This window comes from Athene noctua, chromosome 6, assembly GCF_965140245.1.
Source record: "Athene noctua chromosome 6, bAthNoc1.hap1.1, whole genome shotgun sequence".
Taxonomy (NCBI): domain Eukaryota; kingdom Metazoa; phylum Chordata; class Aves; order Strigiformes; family Strigidae; genus Athene; species Athene noctua.
The window spans coordinates 8,770,617-8,785,047 of record NC_134042.1 but is presented as its reverse complement, the minus strand read 5'-3'; the positions used below and the strand labels follow the sequence as shown (position 1 = coordinate 8,785,047).

General features: G+C 34.1%; 1 protein-coding gene across 1 annotated transcript in view; it reads left to right on the top strand.

Moving 5' to 3' along the window:
* The window catches only part of FUT8 (fucosyltransferase 8), a 131,491-nt gene that overhangs the window by 81,920 nt on the left and 35,140 nt on the right, over positions 1-14,431 (top strand). Inside the window, exon 9 of the mRNA XM_074909424.1 lies at positions 8,070-8,307. Coding sequence (XP_074765525.1) covers positions 8,070-8,307 — 238 coding nt within the window. The remainder of the gene's footprint in view (positions 1-8,069; positions 8,308-14,431) is intronic.

The window sequence follows — 14,431 nt, the reverse complement described above, 5'->3', positions numbered from 1 at the left end:
AATCCAGAGTGGAAAAAATCTCATAGAAAATTCTCCATCAGCATTTACTATTTTATAGGGAAAGAGGACACTAAGTAAAGGACTTCAGCGATGTGTCTATATGGGCACTGTTCTGGGACAAGAGGTGATTTCTTTAATGAGCATTGAAATGATAAAGACAAGATTAGCTACTGGCAAGGCAAACAGTTGAAAAAGGCCATATGCTTAAGCTTGATTAAGATGTGTTCCTGGCCACAAGTGCTACTTGCTTACTTAGGTAGTATATCTCCAGTCAAGATTTATGGTTATGAATTTATAATACTGACACACTTTGTCTACATCTTCTAATTTTCTTAAACTTGACAACTGTGTCCATTATTAATTTGGTTAAACTTCAATCATTTCTTACATACACTCATTTAATTAGAAATGAAGCAGTGCCACTAGTGGTCAACAGAACTGAAAGGAGATAGACAGTCATGTGGTTGTCTACATCTAAGGGGAAGTCATTGAACAGAACAATTAATAGATTCTGTCTCAGATTCAGGTTTACTGACAGACTAGTAAGGCCTAAAAGTGTAGCATCTAGCAGATGATTATTGTTACCTTGTTACATTCTTTTTTACAGCATCATCAGTTTAACATTTTCTTAATGCAGATTTTTTGTGGAAATAAATGGGGAAGGTAGAGGCAAGAAACTTAGTGCATCAACTGGAGAAGACTGAAGTTTGTACTTACCCTTCTTTAGGCAGCAGAGAATCCACTCCAGAAGGATCCATTAGTCAAAAATGCATAGGAAACGTGTTAGATTAGTTTTGGTACTTCCAGAATTACTTGAATTATCTTGGGAAGTGATATATTTTAATAGTTAATACAAAATGAAACTGTCTCCAGAACACATTTTGTCAAGTAAGGTTTCTATAACTGGCCTACTTCAGGTTTGGAAGTGTGGCTTGAGCTGAAAATACCTTATAAATCCCCAAGAGCTCTGTTCACTGGTTGGAGTGCACCCACCCATGCAACCCAAAAAACTACCCATCAGGAGATTCAGTTGTATTTTTGATAGATTCTCAGGAATGTTTTGTGACTTAATATGCATTTCCTTATTTTTCTGCCTATTTTACTGCTATATATTTTAATAATTCTGAATTAATGAAAGTCTTTTATAGATTGAAATTTAAATATAATTATATTTGTGATCTGACATTTTGTTCAGTGAGGGATCAGTGGATTTTTTTTGTTGTTGTAGTTGCACATCTCTATTTTATTCAGTTTTTTGTGAACAGATTCTTTCGTTGTGTATTGAACCATCTTTACTGTGATATTGTAAGCTCATTGGTATTTTGCAGGTTTTTTTTCCCATTTTTATTGGGTTACTGAATTTGTTGCACAGCACTAGAAGAATGATTTGATTCCTTCCCTGTAACACTAGAATAAAGGACTTGGGCATATAAATGAATATTAGCATTTAAAAAGTTACCTTTTGGGCAAAACAGATTTAAAAATGAAAAGAATTGAAAAGAAAATAGCAGACAGCAAGCCAATTTTTCTGACTTTTTGTGAAGGTTTAGAAAGGAACTGAATAGTTTCTATCACATACAAAAATGTGAAAGTGATTTGTCTTGAGTTGTCTTCATTAGAGTTACTTAGTAAATTCAGTATCTGAAAGTATGGTATTAGGATAATGACCACTTAATAACGTGTAATCACTGCTGATATCTATATTAGGTTTTCTCTAGAATTTATAGTGGATTGAGGAACATAATGTGGTTAGTCCGCATGCTGGGATGTTCTGCGCAAACTGAGGCTTGTGTATTGTAGGGGAGGGTAGGTGCAAGCTACAGGAAGTAACATTAGAGGCAGATAAGGCTCCCTGTTACTCAAATACCTAATATTTCTGACTCGGGAAAGAAGAAAATTTTCTTCCAGCAGTTGGAAGAAACTTCTGGGTTTGGGATTTTTTAAAAATTTATTTACTCCCCCCCTTCCCCCTCCCCACGTATTGAGGGGAGCTGGTATGAAAAGGAACCATTACAAGTGGCATCACAAAGAACGGGGAATAGATGATGGTGTGAATTACATTTGTCGTAACTAGGATGAGAAACACCTTTGCTTGATGTAATCCTCTCAAAATATGGGATTTTCCACATAATTTCAGTGGAACTGTCTCCTTCAGCAGACTGTAGCATTAAGGAATAAAATACTTATTGAAAATATAGAACAGAACACCTTTGTTAATGAGTATTATACTGTGTTTATAATGCTGCTTTGTAATTTGTAGCAGACTGCTTGCCCATTCCTCTCCAATATGTCTTGATTCATTGGATGAGAGTACATTTCTTAAAAGTTTTTTAAATTTACAAACAACAGTTATTTGTCTTATAGTAAAATGTATGTTAAGCATCAGAATTTACTCTTGCCAGTTTGTCGTGTGTTTTGATGGCTAACTGTGCACTTGGAAACAGTGGAAGGCGGTGAGGCATTGAAGCAGCACTTCTGACATCTTGCCCATCTGATCCTACTGACTCTGTGAATAGGCTAACCAAGAGCCCTGGAGAAGAAGGTTCTTTGAGCACCAAGAGAAGTGGAAGATGGGGCATGCATATAGTCTTAAGACTATTTTTACTGCAGTCAAACAATGACAGAGAATGTTCCCAGGCATTGGAACATAATGTTCTATACTGTTAAATTGTTAGAACAGTTCCTGGCATGCTTTTGACTCACATCAAGTAGCTTTTTCCCAGACAATTCTTTGGCAGTGTTTGAGACAGCACAAGACCCTTTTATGACATCTGCTGTGTGTGGCAACCCTGTTTTAAGAGGTTTAGAAAGTTCAATAGCATGGATGCAGTCTATTCTGTGCCAGCTAGAGTAAGTCTCGGGCACATTTGATTTACTACTATAGATTTTGCCTGTGTTTGTACGTTTCAAACTATCTTGTTTCTAACCATTTTTATTTGATTTTTGTTGCTATTGTTGTGTGCTAGTAATCTGAATGTAAATATACCGTAAACTAATTGTGGAGCCATACATTACATTAAGAAAATATTGTGGTGTTTCATTATCTTTCAGCAGCTTATGGAAGTTAGTAGAGTGTGTTTTTATTTTACTCAAGTACTCAGTCACCCAATAGGAATAAGAAACAAAAATGAACTCGTGCAAATAATGTGCTAGAAAACATTATACCTGTTGATTCTTTTGTGTAATATGTAGAATTATGCGAACAGAGATATGGTCTGTTCTCACCGTTATTACTGATGGTTCAACTTAAAATATACCATTTGTTCAGGGGAAAAATAAATACCCATTCAGTAATGGGTATTTCCCACTATAGCTATAATTTCCCCTCAAAACTTTTTCCAGGTTTTCAATATTTTTACAAGATAATGCTGTTTTATTTTAATGCTTCCTAGGTTTTCAGTCTATATTTTGGTTTTTTGTTTTCCTTTAATTATAGATAGAAAATTAAGACTAAAAACTTGTTGCATTTTAAACAGTTTATCTAAAATGTATGGCTTTAATACCATTAATATTCTGCAGACTTTGTGCTAAACAGCTTGAGGCTAACAGTTATAGAAGTATTCTACGCTATTATTAGTTCTTGTTCCAGTCATGTTACCTTTGACCCGATATTAAAATTGTAGATTAGTAATCTGTACTGACTTTTGAGTTATGTATATGGAGGAAGGCAGTCTTTAACACACATACAGTTGACTAATACCATTGAGTAACAACATCTTAGTGTTACCACAGATGATTCTGTGAAAATATCATTTCAGTGCTCAACAGCATTTAAACAATGTATCTGCCTCAAGTATAGTCTGTGCAGTTCTAGTCCCTTAATTTCAGAAAGTATATATAAAACTGGAAGACTTGAAGAGGAGAGTAATGTGGATGATCAAATACATGAACTTGGGTATCTTTGAGAGTAAAGACTAAATAAATGAAGATTTCAGTCTAGTAAGAGAACTGAGAAAGGGATGTGTGACCTCTGTGAGGTTTACAAAATCTTGAGTACCCTGGAGAACTTGAGTAGACTGTCATTCCACACTCTCTTTCTAAAGAAGACATGTTTCAATACAAGATTCATACTGTTCTCCTTTTGCAGAATTAAGTTTAAAGCTGAAGGCTTACATATTTGGAGCACTCATAATAGCATGGAATCTGCTTTAGTCTCGTTAGTCTTCTTGCAGTAGTGGCAGCATTCATTTGGTGAACCATAGGTACTAAAAATAATTATTTTTATTTTTTTTTTAAGGCTATCCTGTTTGGTATGTCTGTTAAAATAGTTTTTAAACAGTTGCAGGAGAACAATTTTAAATAAGTCTTGTGAAGATAAAGTAGCTACCCGAGTCAGTTATTCAACAGAAGCCATTCAAGGGTATTCCTTCAGACAGGCAGACCAATGAATGATAATTAAATCCAAGACAAAAAGCTGCTGTTTCTTCCATTACTAGTGCAGTTTTGTAGTGCAATGAAATAGGTGATTTTCCAGCTCCATTAGTAAAGAGAAGTCAGCCAGACTTCTGTAACTCTGCTACACTCACATGGCCTGAGTACCTCATTACAAAGGTTGTCACATGCTACAAAAAGATTAGGGAGATACATTTCTTGCAAAGAAACTGGTTATATACTACTTTCCTTGTAACCTAGGGAGGAGAGGTCATTTGCAGCTTAAAGGACTGTAAAACTTCTTAAGGGAAGAAGGAGCTGGAATCTGCCAGTGCTTACAAATCGAAAGTGATGGCACATGGCCTGTATTTGAGAGTTTAACTGTATCAATTTAGTGGAAACCCTGAATTTTGTGAGAGCAATAGTATATGCCTATGTTACTGGTCATGAAAGACCATGAAATCCATTTTGTCACTTATAAAAGTCTGTGTTTATTTTAGGTGACAAGTAACATTCTGTTTCTCAGAAATACATAACTTTAACTGTTGTACAGATCTGAAAATTTGTTACTATTTTCAGTTGCGGTGTTCGCAGAAGTTTTTCTGAGAAAAATAAACTGGTGTAACTTGATAATCTAATCTTTTACATATTGAATTATGTTTTGTGTGCTTGGTTGGTTGGTTTTTGCTTGTTTGGGTTTTTGTGTGTTTTTTTTTGTTTGTTTGTTTGCTCAGTTGTTTGATAATGCAGTTGTATGGCTGTTAGAGGGCTTGACAATCCTGGAGGTCGCTTCCATCCCTCTCTTGGTTATGTAGACAACTCAATTGGATACAAGAGTCTGTGATGAGCAGTGTAGTTAGAGATGAGAACAGAGTGCACTGCTCGTTCACATCAGAGATTTGTAATTGTTTTCTGTGACTTCATGCCAGGAGGAAAAATCTGTCAGTCTTCACTGGATTTGAAATTGACTGTTGTTACCCTTTATCAGCTCAATACCTTTATGAGTTGCTTTGTTTGGCAGTTTTGGCTTATGAACACATAAGCAGTTCAGATATATGCAACATTATTGTAATTTTTCTTCCTTCTCGATTTTTCAGGAAATCTCAGCTGAAACTGCAGTATATCTAAGTATCTCTACTTTCTTTTTTTTTTTTTTTAAAGTTCTCAAGAAATAATTTAAGCTCAAACACTGCCTCGTCTTAAAATTTGAGTATAGCAATTAAAAAACCCCACAGTCATAAAGCTCGATTAGCTTTCTGTTTAAGTCACAAACTAATATTTATATACTCTCTAGTTAAGTCTCCAGGTAACGCTAAAGCCCAAGTAAGTGCATTATATCAACATTGGTAAGCAGCCATGGTATCAAATTATGTTCTTTGTTATTCCTACTTGATTTCCATAATATTGTTAATAAGCTAATATATGAAACTTGCATTTGCATGCAAGAAAAGGCACACCTAATCAAAGTTTACACAACTTCAAATATGTCATCAATGAAATGCTTTCATTTTCAAGTGGACACAGACGTTTGAATGTAATAGAAAGTGAAGAAAACATCATCTATTGGTATTTTCTGAAAATTCTAGAGATTATCTCTTTCAAATAATTATGAAAAAGTTAGTTTCAATAAGAATTTTTGCTATATGGGAAAAAATGAGAAGATTGTCTTAACATGCTTTATGGCCTGATGACATCTCTAATGTGTCTATTGTTCCTTTTTGTGTGCTTTCTTTAAAATCAAGGTTTTTTTTAAATGTCTCAACAAAAGTATATAGTAAAATCATTAATTTTAAAAAGAAATTAAATAAAATTCTAAGTCAACTGATATTTTGTGAGAGACTTGTATGTCTTGTTTTTTTAAATACATTTTGCTAATGGTTTACTTTTAACCATAATAATTCTTTTTACAGTGTAGTTATATAGTATGTTACACAATGGTATTAAAACTCTTCTGATATAGTCTGCATAAAGTATGAATTATTAACTAGCAGTTAAAACATCTAGACACATCTTTCAAAAATAAAACTGTAATGGATAAAGACACACAAAATACAAATTTTGAACTTCTACAACTGAATGCTTTTCTGAATGACAGAGAAAAACTTATATTTTTTTATTAGTCTAATATTTCAGTTTAAAAAATAGCCACATAACAATATACACTATTGAGCTTGCCTTTTCTACTCAGTAACAGAAAGCAGCAGAAAATAATTCTACTCACACCTGCTATCATTGCACTTCATTGTGTCATGTAAATATGTCTGTAGATTTGGGGAGATTTATTTCATGGAATTATTTCTTCTTATTTATTCATGGACTTGCACACAATACTAGAAAAATTATCTCTCCTAACAGACTGTGGGAAGTAGATTTGTTACAGTCTCAAAAATACCTGTTAGATTTAGTCTCATGTTATCCACTAGATTTGGGATGGCAAGAGTACTGTTCTGAAGAACAAAAATTAGGAATGGAAATCTAATGTAACTTATTGTTTTTCATAGCTAGTTAAGCGTTGAATCAGATGCTTTTCCCTTGAAATGGAAAAAAAAATGCTGAAATAACACGTGGGTTTGTTGTTTTGTTGTTTCTTGTTTTGTTTGTTTGTGTTTTTTTTTCCACGATCCCAGATATTCTCCCCTCCTTTACACAACTGAATGCACAAATCAAAATTTGTATTAAGCATTTTAGGACTCAGAATATTCAGATTATCTTTGAGATCTCTTGGTAGAGAAATCTCAGTTTGTCAGATGGTGATTGTTGGTTTTTGGAATGACCTGAATTGTTGCAAATTTACAGAAAATTTTATTTAAAGTTGTTTAAATGTGAAAGCAACAGAATATAGATAAATATATTGATATAAATATCAGTATTCTCACAGCTTAACTGAAAATGAACTTTTCATCCTAGAGGCTTTATAAAAGAACTTTTTGTATTGCAGGAGTATATCTAGAGGCATGCAAGAATGAATGTGTACATCAAAGTACTACATTTTACAGAAAGGAAAACTTCTGTAGATTATGTTCTGCTGTTGTCCACATACTTAAAAATATTTACTGTTTTGTACTTTTAAACATAGCATTCACATCATGCAGACATTTGCCTTCTATGTTGTTGTTTCTTGGATTGTGGAAGCGTAGTATATTACTTTATTGAAAGTGCATGCAGATTAAAATACAGTCTTTTATCAGTCTTCTCAGATATGTGTTTTATATTTTCTATTTGGTATGTTCAGTGGTCAGTTAGTCTGGGAAGCAGTCCATTAATAAGCATTTGTTTTATTCTGTATCCTGTAGACAGGTGGAAATTTTCTTTTGTTGGATGACATGCATGCTCGTTGAGAGAGAATTAACAAACTTGGAAAAAGCCTTCCAACACTGAGAATCATGTTGATGAAATGTGAACTTTGAGTGCAAATATTAGCTTATTCCAACAGATTTACAAATGAGAAAGTAATTTAAAATCTTGAAGGTATTCTATTTTACGTTAGGATAGTGAAGTATGTTCAATAACTGTTCATGTTCACAGTGAAGAATTCACATAAAATTTTCATGGAGTTGAAGCTTACTCATCCATTTTAATATGAGATGTATTGTTGCAGGATGGCTTCTGTGATTTATGACATTTGTCAGTTTTTCAGAAAAAAGTATGCCTTTGTGTATATGTTCTCTTCAGCTTTACTTTTTTATCCCTACATACAGAACCCGAAGGATTGCAGCAAAGCTAAAAAACTTGTGTGTAATATCAACAAAGGCTGTGGCTATGGTTGTCAACTTCATCATGTAGTCTACTGCTTCATGATCGCTTACGGCACTCAGCGAACACTCATTTTAGAGTCTCAGAATTGGCGCTATGCTACCGGTGGCTGGGAGACTGTATTTAGGCCTGTGAGCGAGACTTGTACTGACAGATCAGGTACCACCACTGGACACTGGTCAGGTAAGACTTAATAACTCGGTTTCTCCTTGGTTTTTGCAGCTTCATTCACATTGAACTATTTTGATACCTCTTTCTTTAATATTATGTGGAGCATAATAACTATGACAGCAGTTGAATACATAAGCATATATTAAATCTTAGTTTTGCGTTGAGAAAAATATTATCCTTATTAAGATAGCTCTACTTTGGCAGAGATTATTTAATACAAAATTTTTGTATTTCAGATTAAATTATAATCCTTCAGCAATCTGCCACTGTGTTACGTGCCAGATATGAATCCAGTTTTTATGAGAAGAGAGTAATAAATAGAGGCTGTTGGTGGTAAACTTTAAAACAATAAAGCATGTTTCAAATATAAAGCAAAAGAAATACAAAGAAAATGGTATCCAGTAGTCATTCACACACCAACAAAATAATGAAATAATTGAAATGATTTTTAATGTAAACTGAGCTGACTTGAAATTCAGGTTGAAATAACCAGTGGCAGTGTTAAATACCTTTTTACTTGTAGATCAGTAAGTTGATCCATTCTTATACTAGGCTAAACAATTTTGCTAGAATAACTAGATGGACATTCATGTTTGAAGAATCAGATAGCTTTGTTTGTCTCAAAGAAACAGCATTCATTTTAATGGAATTCTTGCAGTCAACATCTTGAGGAGTTATTAACATCTGCATGGTTTCATAGTTTTTTTCTGTGTATTTAAAACATTTTTCATGTATTTGTCAAAATTGAGTAGGTATACAGCACAACTGGAGATGGCTGGCAATATGCTAACTTTTTGCTCTCAATTTGTGATAAGTACTAGGAAGAATTTTTTTTAAACTATATTTCTGCACAGATAATTTTTATGTGAAAAATTGTCAGCGTTTAAAACATAGATTTTTATTGACTCTTCCTCTTTTGTTAGGCATATTTATTTTTTCTAAGTCTAACTGGTGTTACAGTGGGAGTTTGTAAATGTTACAATAAACACAGGGAAGACGCAGTTGATGAAGAAGAATACAATGGCTGTTCTTACCCAAGACTAGGTAAATGTCGTGAGATATCTTCATTGATAAAAGGAGATTCTTCAAAAAACATAATTAAACAATTGGGTTAGAGAGAGGTGGCATGTTAATTTTAATAACCTTTTGTATTATTGATAATTAGAGTTCACAATTGGATGAGTAGATTAACAACAGGTAGAATGGACAAAAGCAATTGAGAGTGGGGAACAGTAAGGGAGATATTGTGCTACTTTTCAGGCTATAGCTGTTTTATTTATCAGCACTGATGCAAATTTTGATTGTTAGCATGTGTCACATGAATATTATCTCAGAAAGGAATTTTGGCTCAGAACTCTCTGCTTAAGGACAGATAAGTAGGACTGATATTTAATATTATTTATGTTAGTTCTGCCTACAGACTCAAGAACAGACTCAAGAATTTCTTTCCAGTATGTCCTGAAGGATGTATTTGGCAGTGACAGTTGTGACTTTGATTTCATTGGATATCAAAAAAATTTATAGGGATTTTCAATAGATGACTGTGTAGACTACACTCATCAGTAAAACAGTGCCCTGATGAGATGTTATTTTAGCATACAGTTTTCTCATTAGAGCCACAAGAGCTACATCATGACTTTTGCAGACAAGTACTGTCCCAGTGCCATAGAGACAACATACAGGTTGTCTGTTTGGATAGCAAGCAGAGGTTTTCAGTTCTGGATTGACAGAAACTGTTTCCCCCACACACTGTCTTCATTCGTCCTCTTCCATCGGCTCTCTCCTAGTAACACAGGTTTTGGATGTAAAGTTAGATGCAGGGAAGAATGGCCAAATCTCCAAGTCATCAGAGACTGTACCCTGTACCCTAAAGTCACAAGAAATATTCCCCTTCCCTCATTTCTGACAGATACAGGGTTACACTCTGTTTTAGGAGAACTTTGAACTAGTCACTGGGCTTGGAAATTAACATCAATAATGAGAGGAAAAGAGAAATGTAGATATTCCTTCCTTAACTTCATCTGCCTTTCTGTCTTTGAAATGGTGGAACATGTACCCAGTCCCATAGCTGCTTTCAGAGAGGGAAGAATTGTCTATTCTGGCAAGTGTCTCAGGTTTCAGTGTCATTCCGTAGTGATCATGCCTTTCATAGTTTCTTAAATTATTTAAGTCCTCAGGCCTATTATAGGCAGAACTGATACCTTTCAAGGATTTCTAGTTACATATAGTGGAAGTGTCTGTGTCTTCAACAATTGTACTATTTGGAATGATTGCTTTATAGTTATTTTACTTCCTACTGAAAATTCTTGGGGCTTGTGTTGTATGCTAGGTTTTGTTGGTTTTTTTGCGAGTGGTGTGTCGTTTTCTTTGTTTCATTTGTGTTCTCTTTTTTTCCAGAGAATCAGTAACATTTCTTATTCATGTTGGATCCAATAGTACTTGAAGATCTTTGTTATCTGGCTGATTAGCAGTTTAGTGAGGAAGTGTGCCCTGGATGATAAGTAGAGGAAGGAGAATTGCCTATGCATTGGACAATTCAGCCCAGGGCCTATTTGAGTCCAGTCATAACAAGAATTAAACTTCGCAGAAATTTCCTTGATCCAACACATTGTATATGTGTAAGTGTCAACCAGATGTCATAGTTTCCACTGTTGTCTCTGTGGAAAAGGTATTACGAATATTTTTCTACTGCAAAATATTCCTAAAATTAGATGTTTGTGGTATCTTAGAAGGTTCAGATACAATAATCTGAATTCAGAGGAAGGCAGAGCAGGGTAAAATGTTACAGGGAACTGTAGTTTAGGATAAAATGCAGAAACAGTACTTGCCTTTCCAAAGCAAGCACACATATCTAGTTCAGTAAGCTAGTTATTTGTCTTCTCTGGATGGTAAAGAACATTTCCAAGTCCTTATTTTAGATGCCACATAAAGAGCAATGCTGATTAAAAGCAAAACCTTTTCATCGTGACTATAGCCAAATGAGTTCCCTGGAGAGGGTGTGCAGCTTCCATCTTTGGAGGCTTTCAAGGCCGATCTGGCTGAAGCCCTGAGCAACCTGTTCTGATCTCATGGCCGAGCCTGCTTTGAGCAGAAGTTTGGAGTAGATGTCCTTCTAACCTATAAACTGTGTGATCTGGGCAAACTTGAGTTCAACTGTGGGAAGTGTTGATTATGGCTAAGAATAACCTGGTCTTTTATCCTAATAAACTGGCACTGTCCAGAACCAGCTGCTTTAGAAGAGGGTGAAAGTACAAGAACAGCAGGCAAGTAAGGGGTAAGCTGTGTCAAAGAGAAATTGTACAAAGGGTCAGTTCCTCCTATCTTGGTTGCACATGTGAGTCCTCATACATGCAGGTGAATCACACTTTTCTCCATGTGGTTGATAGTGAGAACATAAAATCTTCAGTCTTCTCAACAGGACACATCATACCCAACGCATATGGAATCTTAAGGAGTTTAACTCTTAAAGTCTTAGAGATCTCAAATTAACTTTTTCAGATTTACAGATTGGTGTGTAAACAGAGTTGTGTGTTTATGCATTGCAATAACATTTGCACACTGAAATAACATCTGTTCTTCAAAGTTTCAGGATTCTACACAACTTTTGTTTTAAAATTCTAGTGGTTTTTGTAAATGCAAATTTTATCCAAAAATTAATTTTTAGAAACAGTTGAATGTTTTCTAAAACTAAATAGAAATGGAAAACTGACATTAAAAACTTCAGCTGAAGTTTTATTCGAGTTTGGCAAAATCAGTAAGTGAAACAACCATCTGGCAAGGTTCTGGGCATACTGCTCTATGTGACCACAGAATTTAGTTGCAGGCAGTTTGTGAGCCTTGCTTTTAGCATAACAAGCTGTAAACCAGTGTTCTGGAGCACACATGGCCTAAAAAGACTATATATTTTAATGAAAATCTGTTAAAATAGGTCATGATTTTCTGCAATATGTGCTCTTGCTGATGAAAGTGCAAATATTTCCTTTAGGTCCCTACAGTTTTTATTTTTTAAATTAGTTTCTGGATCAGGTTGAATAGTTTGAAGGCTGAATGCATGACATACCTTGATGTGATCAAAATTTTTAAAAATTAATGAATGCCACTAATTTGAGTTTTGATGTTCTAGAGGTAGAAGACATTCAGCTATGAAAGACAATCTTTCTATGGGTAGTCTACTGGCTAGCCATACACACTGCAAACTACATTAAATTCTAATCTTCTGCAGTGGTGTGATCACTGAAGAAGAATGATACTGACAATCAATCTTTTTTTCCTAGGTTCAGTATGGCTTGAATATCTGTGAAAGATATTCTATCTTGCTGAAGCTTTATGAGTTTTATGTCTTTATAAATTTATAGAGATTTTGATTATTTTTTTTTTTTAATTCCCTGTACCTTTACAAGGATGAATAAGTCTGAAATTCTTAACTGTAATTAAATACAGTTTGTTTGCAAAACCACACCTTTAATTTTTTTTTCTCCTCAACTTTTGAAATCAGTGTGGGATTTTCTAGATTTTCAAAATAAATGTATAAAAATGCATTGACATTTATGAGTTTCCACTTCTGATAAACAAAATGTTTCTCCTATATCGTGTACTTACTATGCTGTGTATATGGGTTTTTAATAAAAGTTATTTCGTTATGTATCAAAAATATTCATACAAGGAATACTTATAACTATATCAGTGTAAATTACAGAAATATGCCGAAAAGGCAGAAAATTATATCATCTTAAAGAATTACTCTCATGTAATTTGCAGACCTGCGTAGATAATAATATAGTAAATTGTGTTTCATGACAAAATTGTTTAAATCTGTTCATTTACCTTTCTTATTTTCAATGAAATTGATTCTGCTTGACACTTTTAGTTGTATTGCCAACATGAAGTTTTGAAGCTTCTGAAGTCTTATCTTAGCAAAACAATTCAGATAGTAATCTCTTTTACAAAGAATTAAGAAACTTACATGAGCTGAGAATATATATATATGTATATATATTTAAAATATTATTGATCCAGTCCTCTCCTAACTAGGCGTAAAAACTAAGCTTGTCTGTTTCAGAAAAAATTAGCATGGTTTTGGAATTTCAGAAGTAGTGTGAATTTTAATAAGCAAGCTGATGTTAATCTGATAGCAAGAGATTAGTAAGGCACGTTCTCATATGTGCAGAGAATTATGGGTCATCTCATCCCCTGTCATCTCTGGCAGGAACTGTTCTTTGTGTTTAACATGGTATTCCTACAAGCCAGGTTCAATTTTTCTAGCTTAAATATGTTAAAAGATTGAGAATTCTGTCACGGATTTTTGCAAATACAGCAATTATTTTACACTGTGGCATAATTTTTCCTTTCCCTTTGTTACACACACTTTCATACTGTCATTCTAGAGAACGAAAATCCTAATAAGAGATGGTTATGGACATGTTATTTTTAATTTTAAAATTATACCTTGCCTGCAGTTTTAACTTACTTGTAGTTCATTTTTCCTTGGTATCTATGACCAAACTATTTATGAGTAATTTAGGTGGGAATTGTTATTAGAAACAGGTAGAAATTTATAATAAGAAGAACCAATATACAGAGAACATGTGAAGACGTATTTTTCATTAATTTTTAAAATTAATTTTCTTTATAATAGTTATATTGAGCATGAATATTTTTACTTGCCAGGTCATAATGTTCTGTTATAGTTGCAACAAGCTAAAACAGGGCAGGCCTCTTTTTATAATTTTTTACTTGCTGATTTATGATGTAGTAGTGGCATTGCCCAATAATGCATTGAAGGAGGGCTATAAAATGACAAGATGAAAAAATGGAACCATACAATAAATAGGAAAAGAAAACAGATTAATAGAAAGGACAGATTAATATATGGTTAGAAGTCATATCTGCATTACATGATTGGAAGTGAAGTGATGTGGAGGTAAAGAAGCCATCTACATGTTTTAAATAACAGTGTGTGCTCCTTCCCATGAGGCCTGCAAACCAGTAAGATGAAAGATAACTTGAAAAAGGAAACCTGAAACAAAGTTTTCTGAAGTTTCCTTTGAATATTGACTTTCCTGCCTCTAGCCATGGTTTGACAAATGAATGCTTTTAAGGCAGGGGTACCCAGAGGGGAAAAAATGGCAGAGCTCTT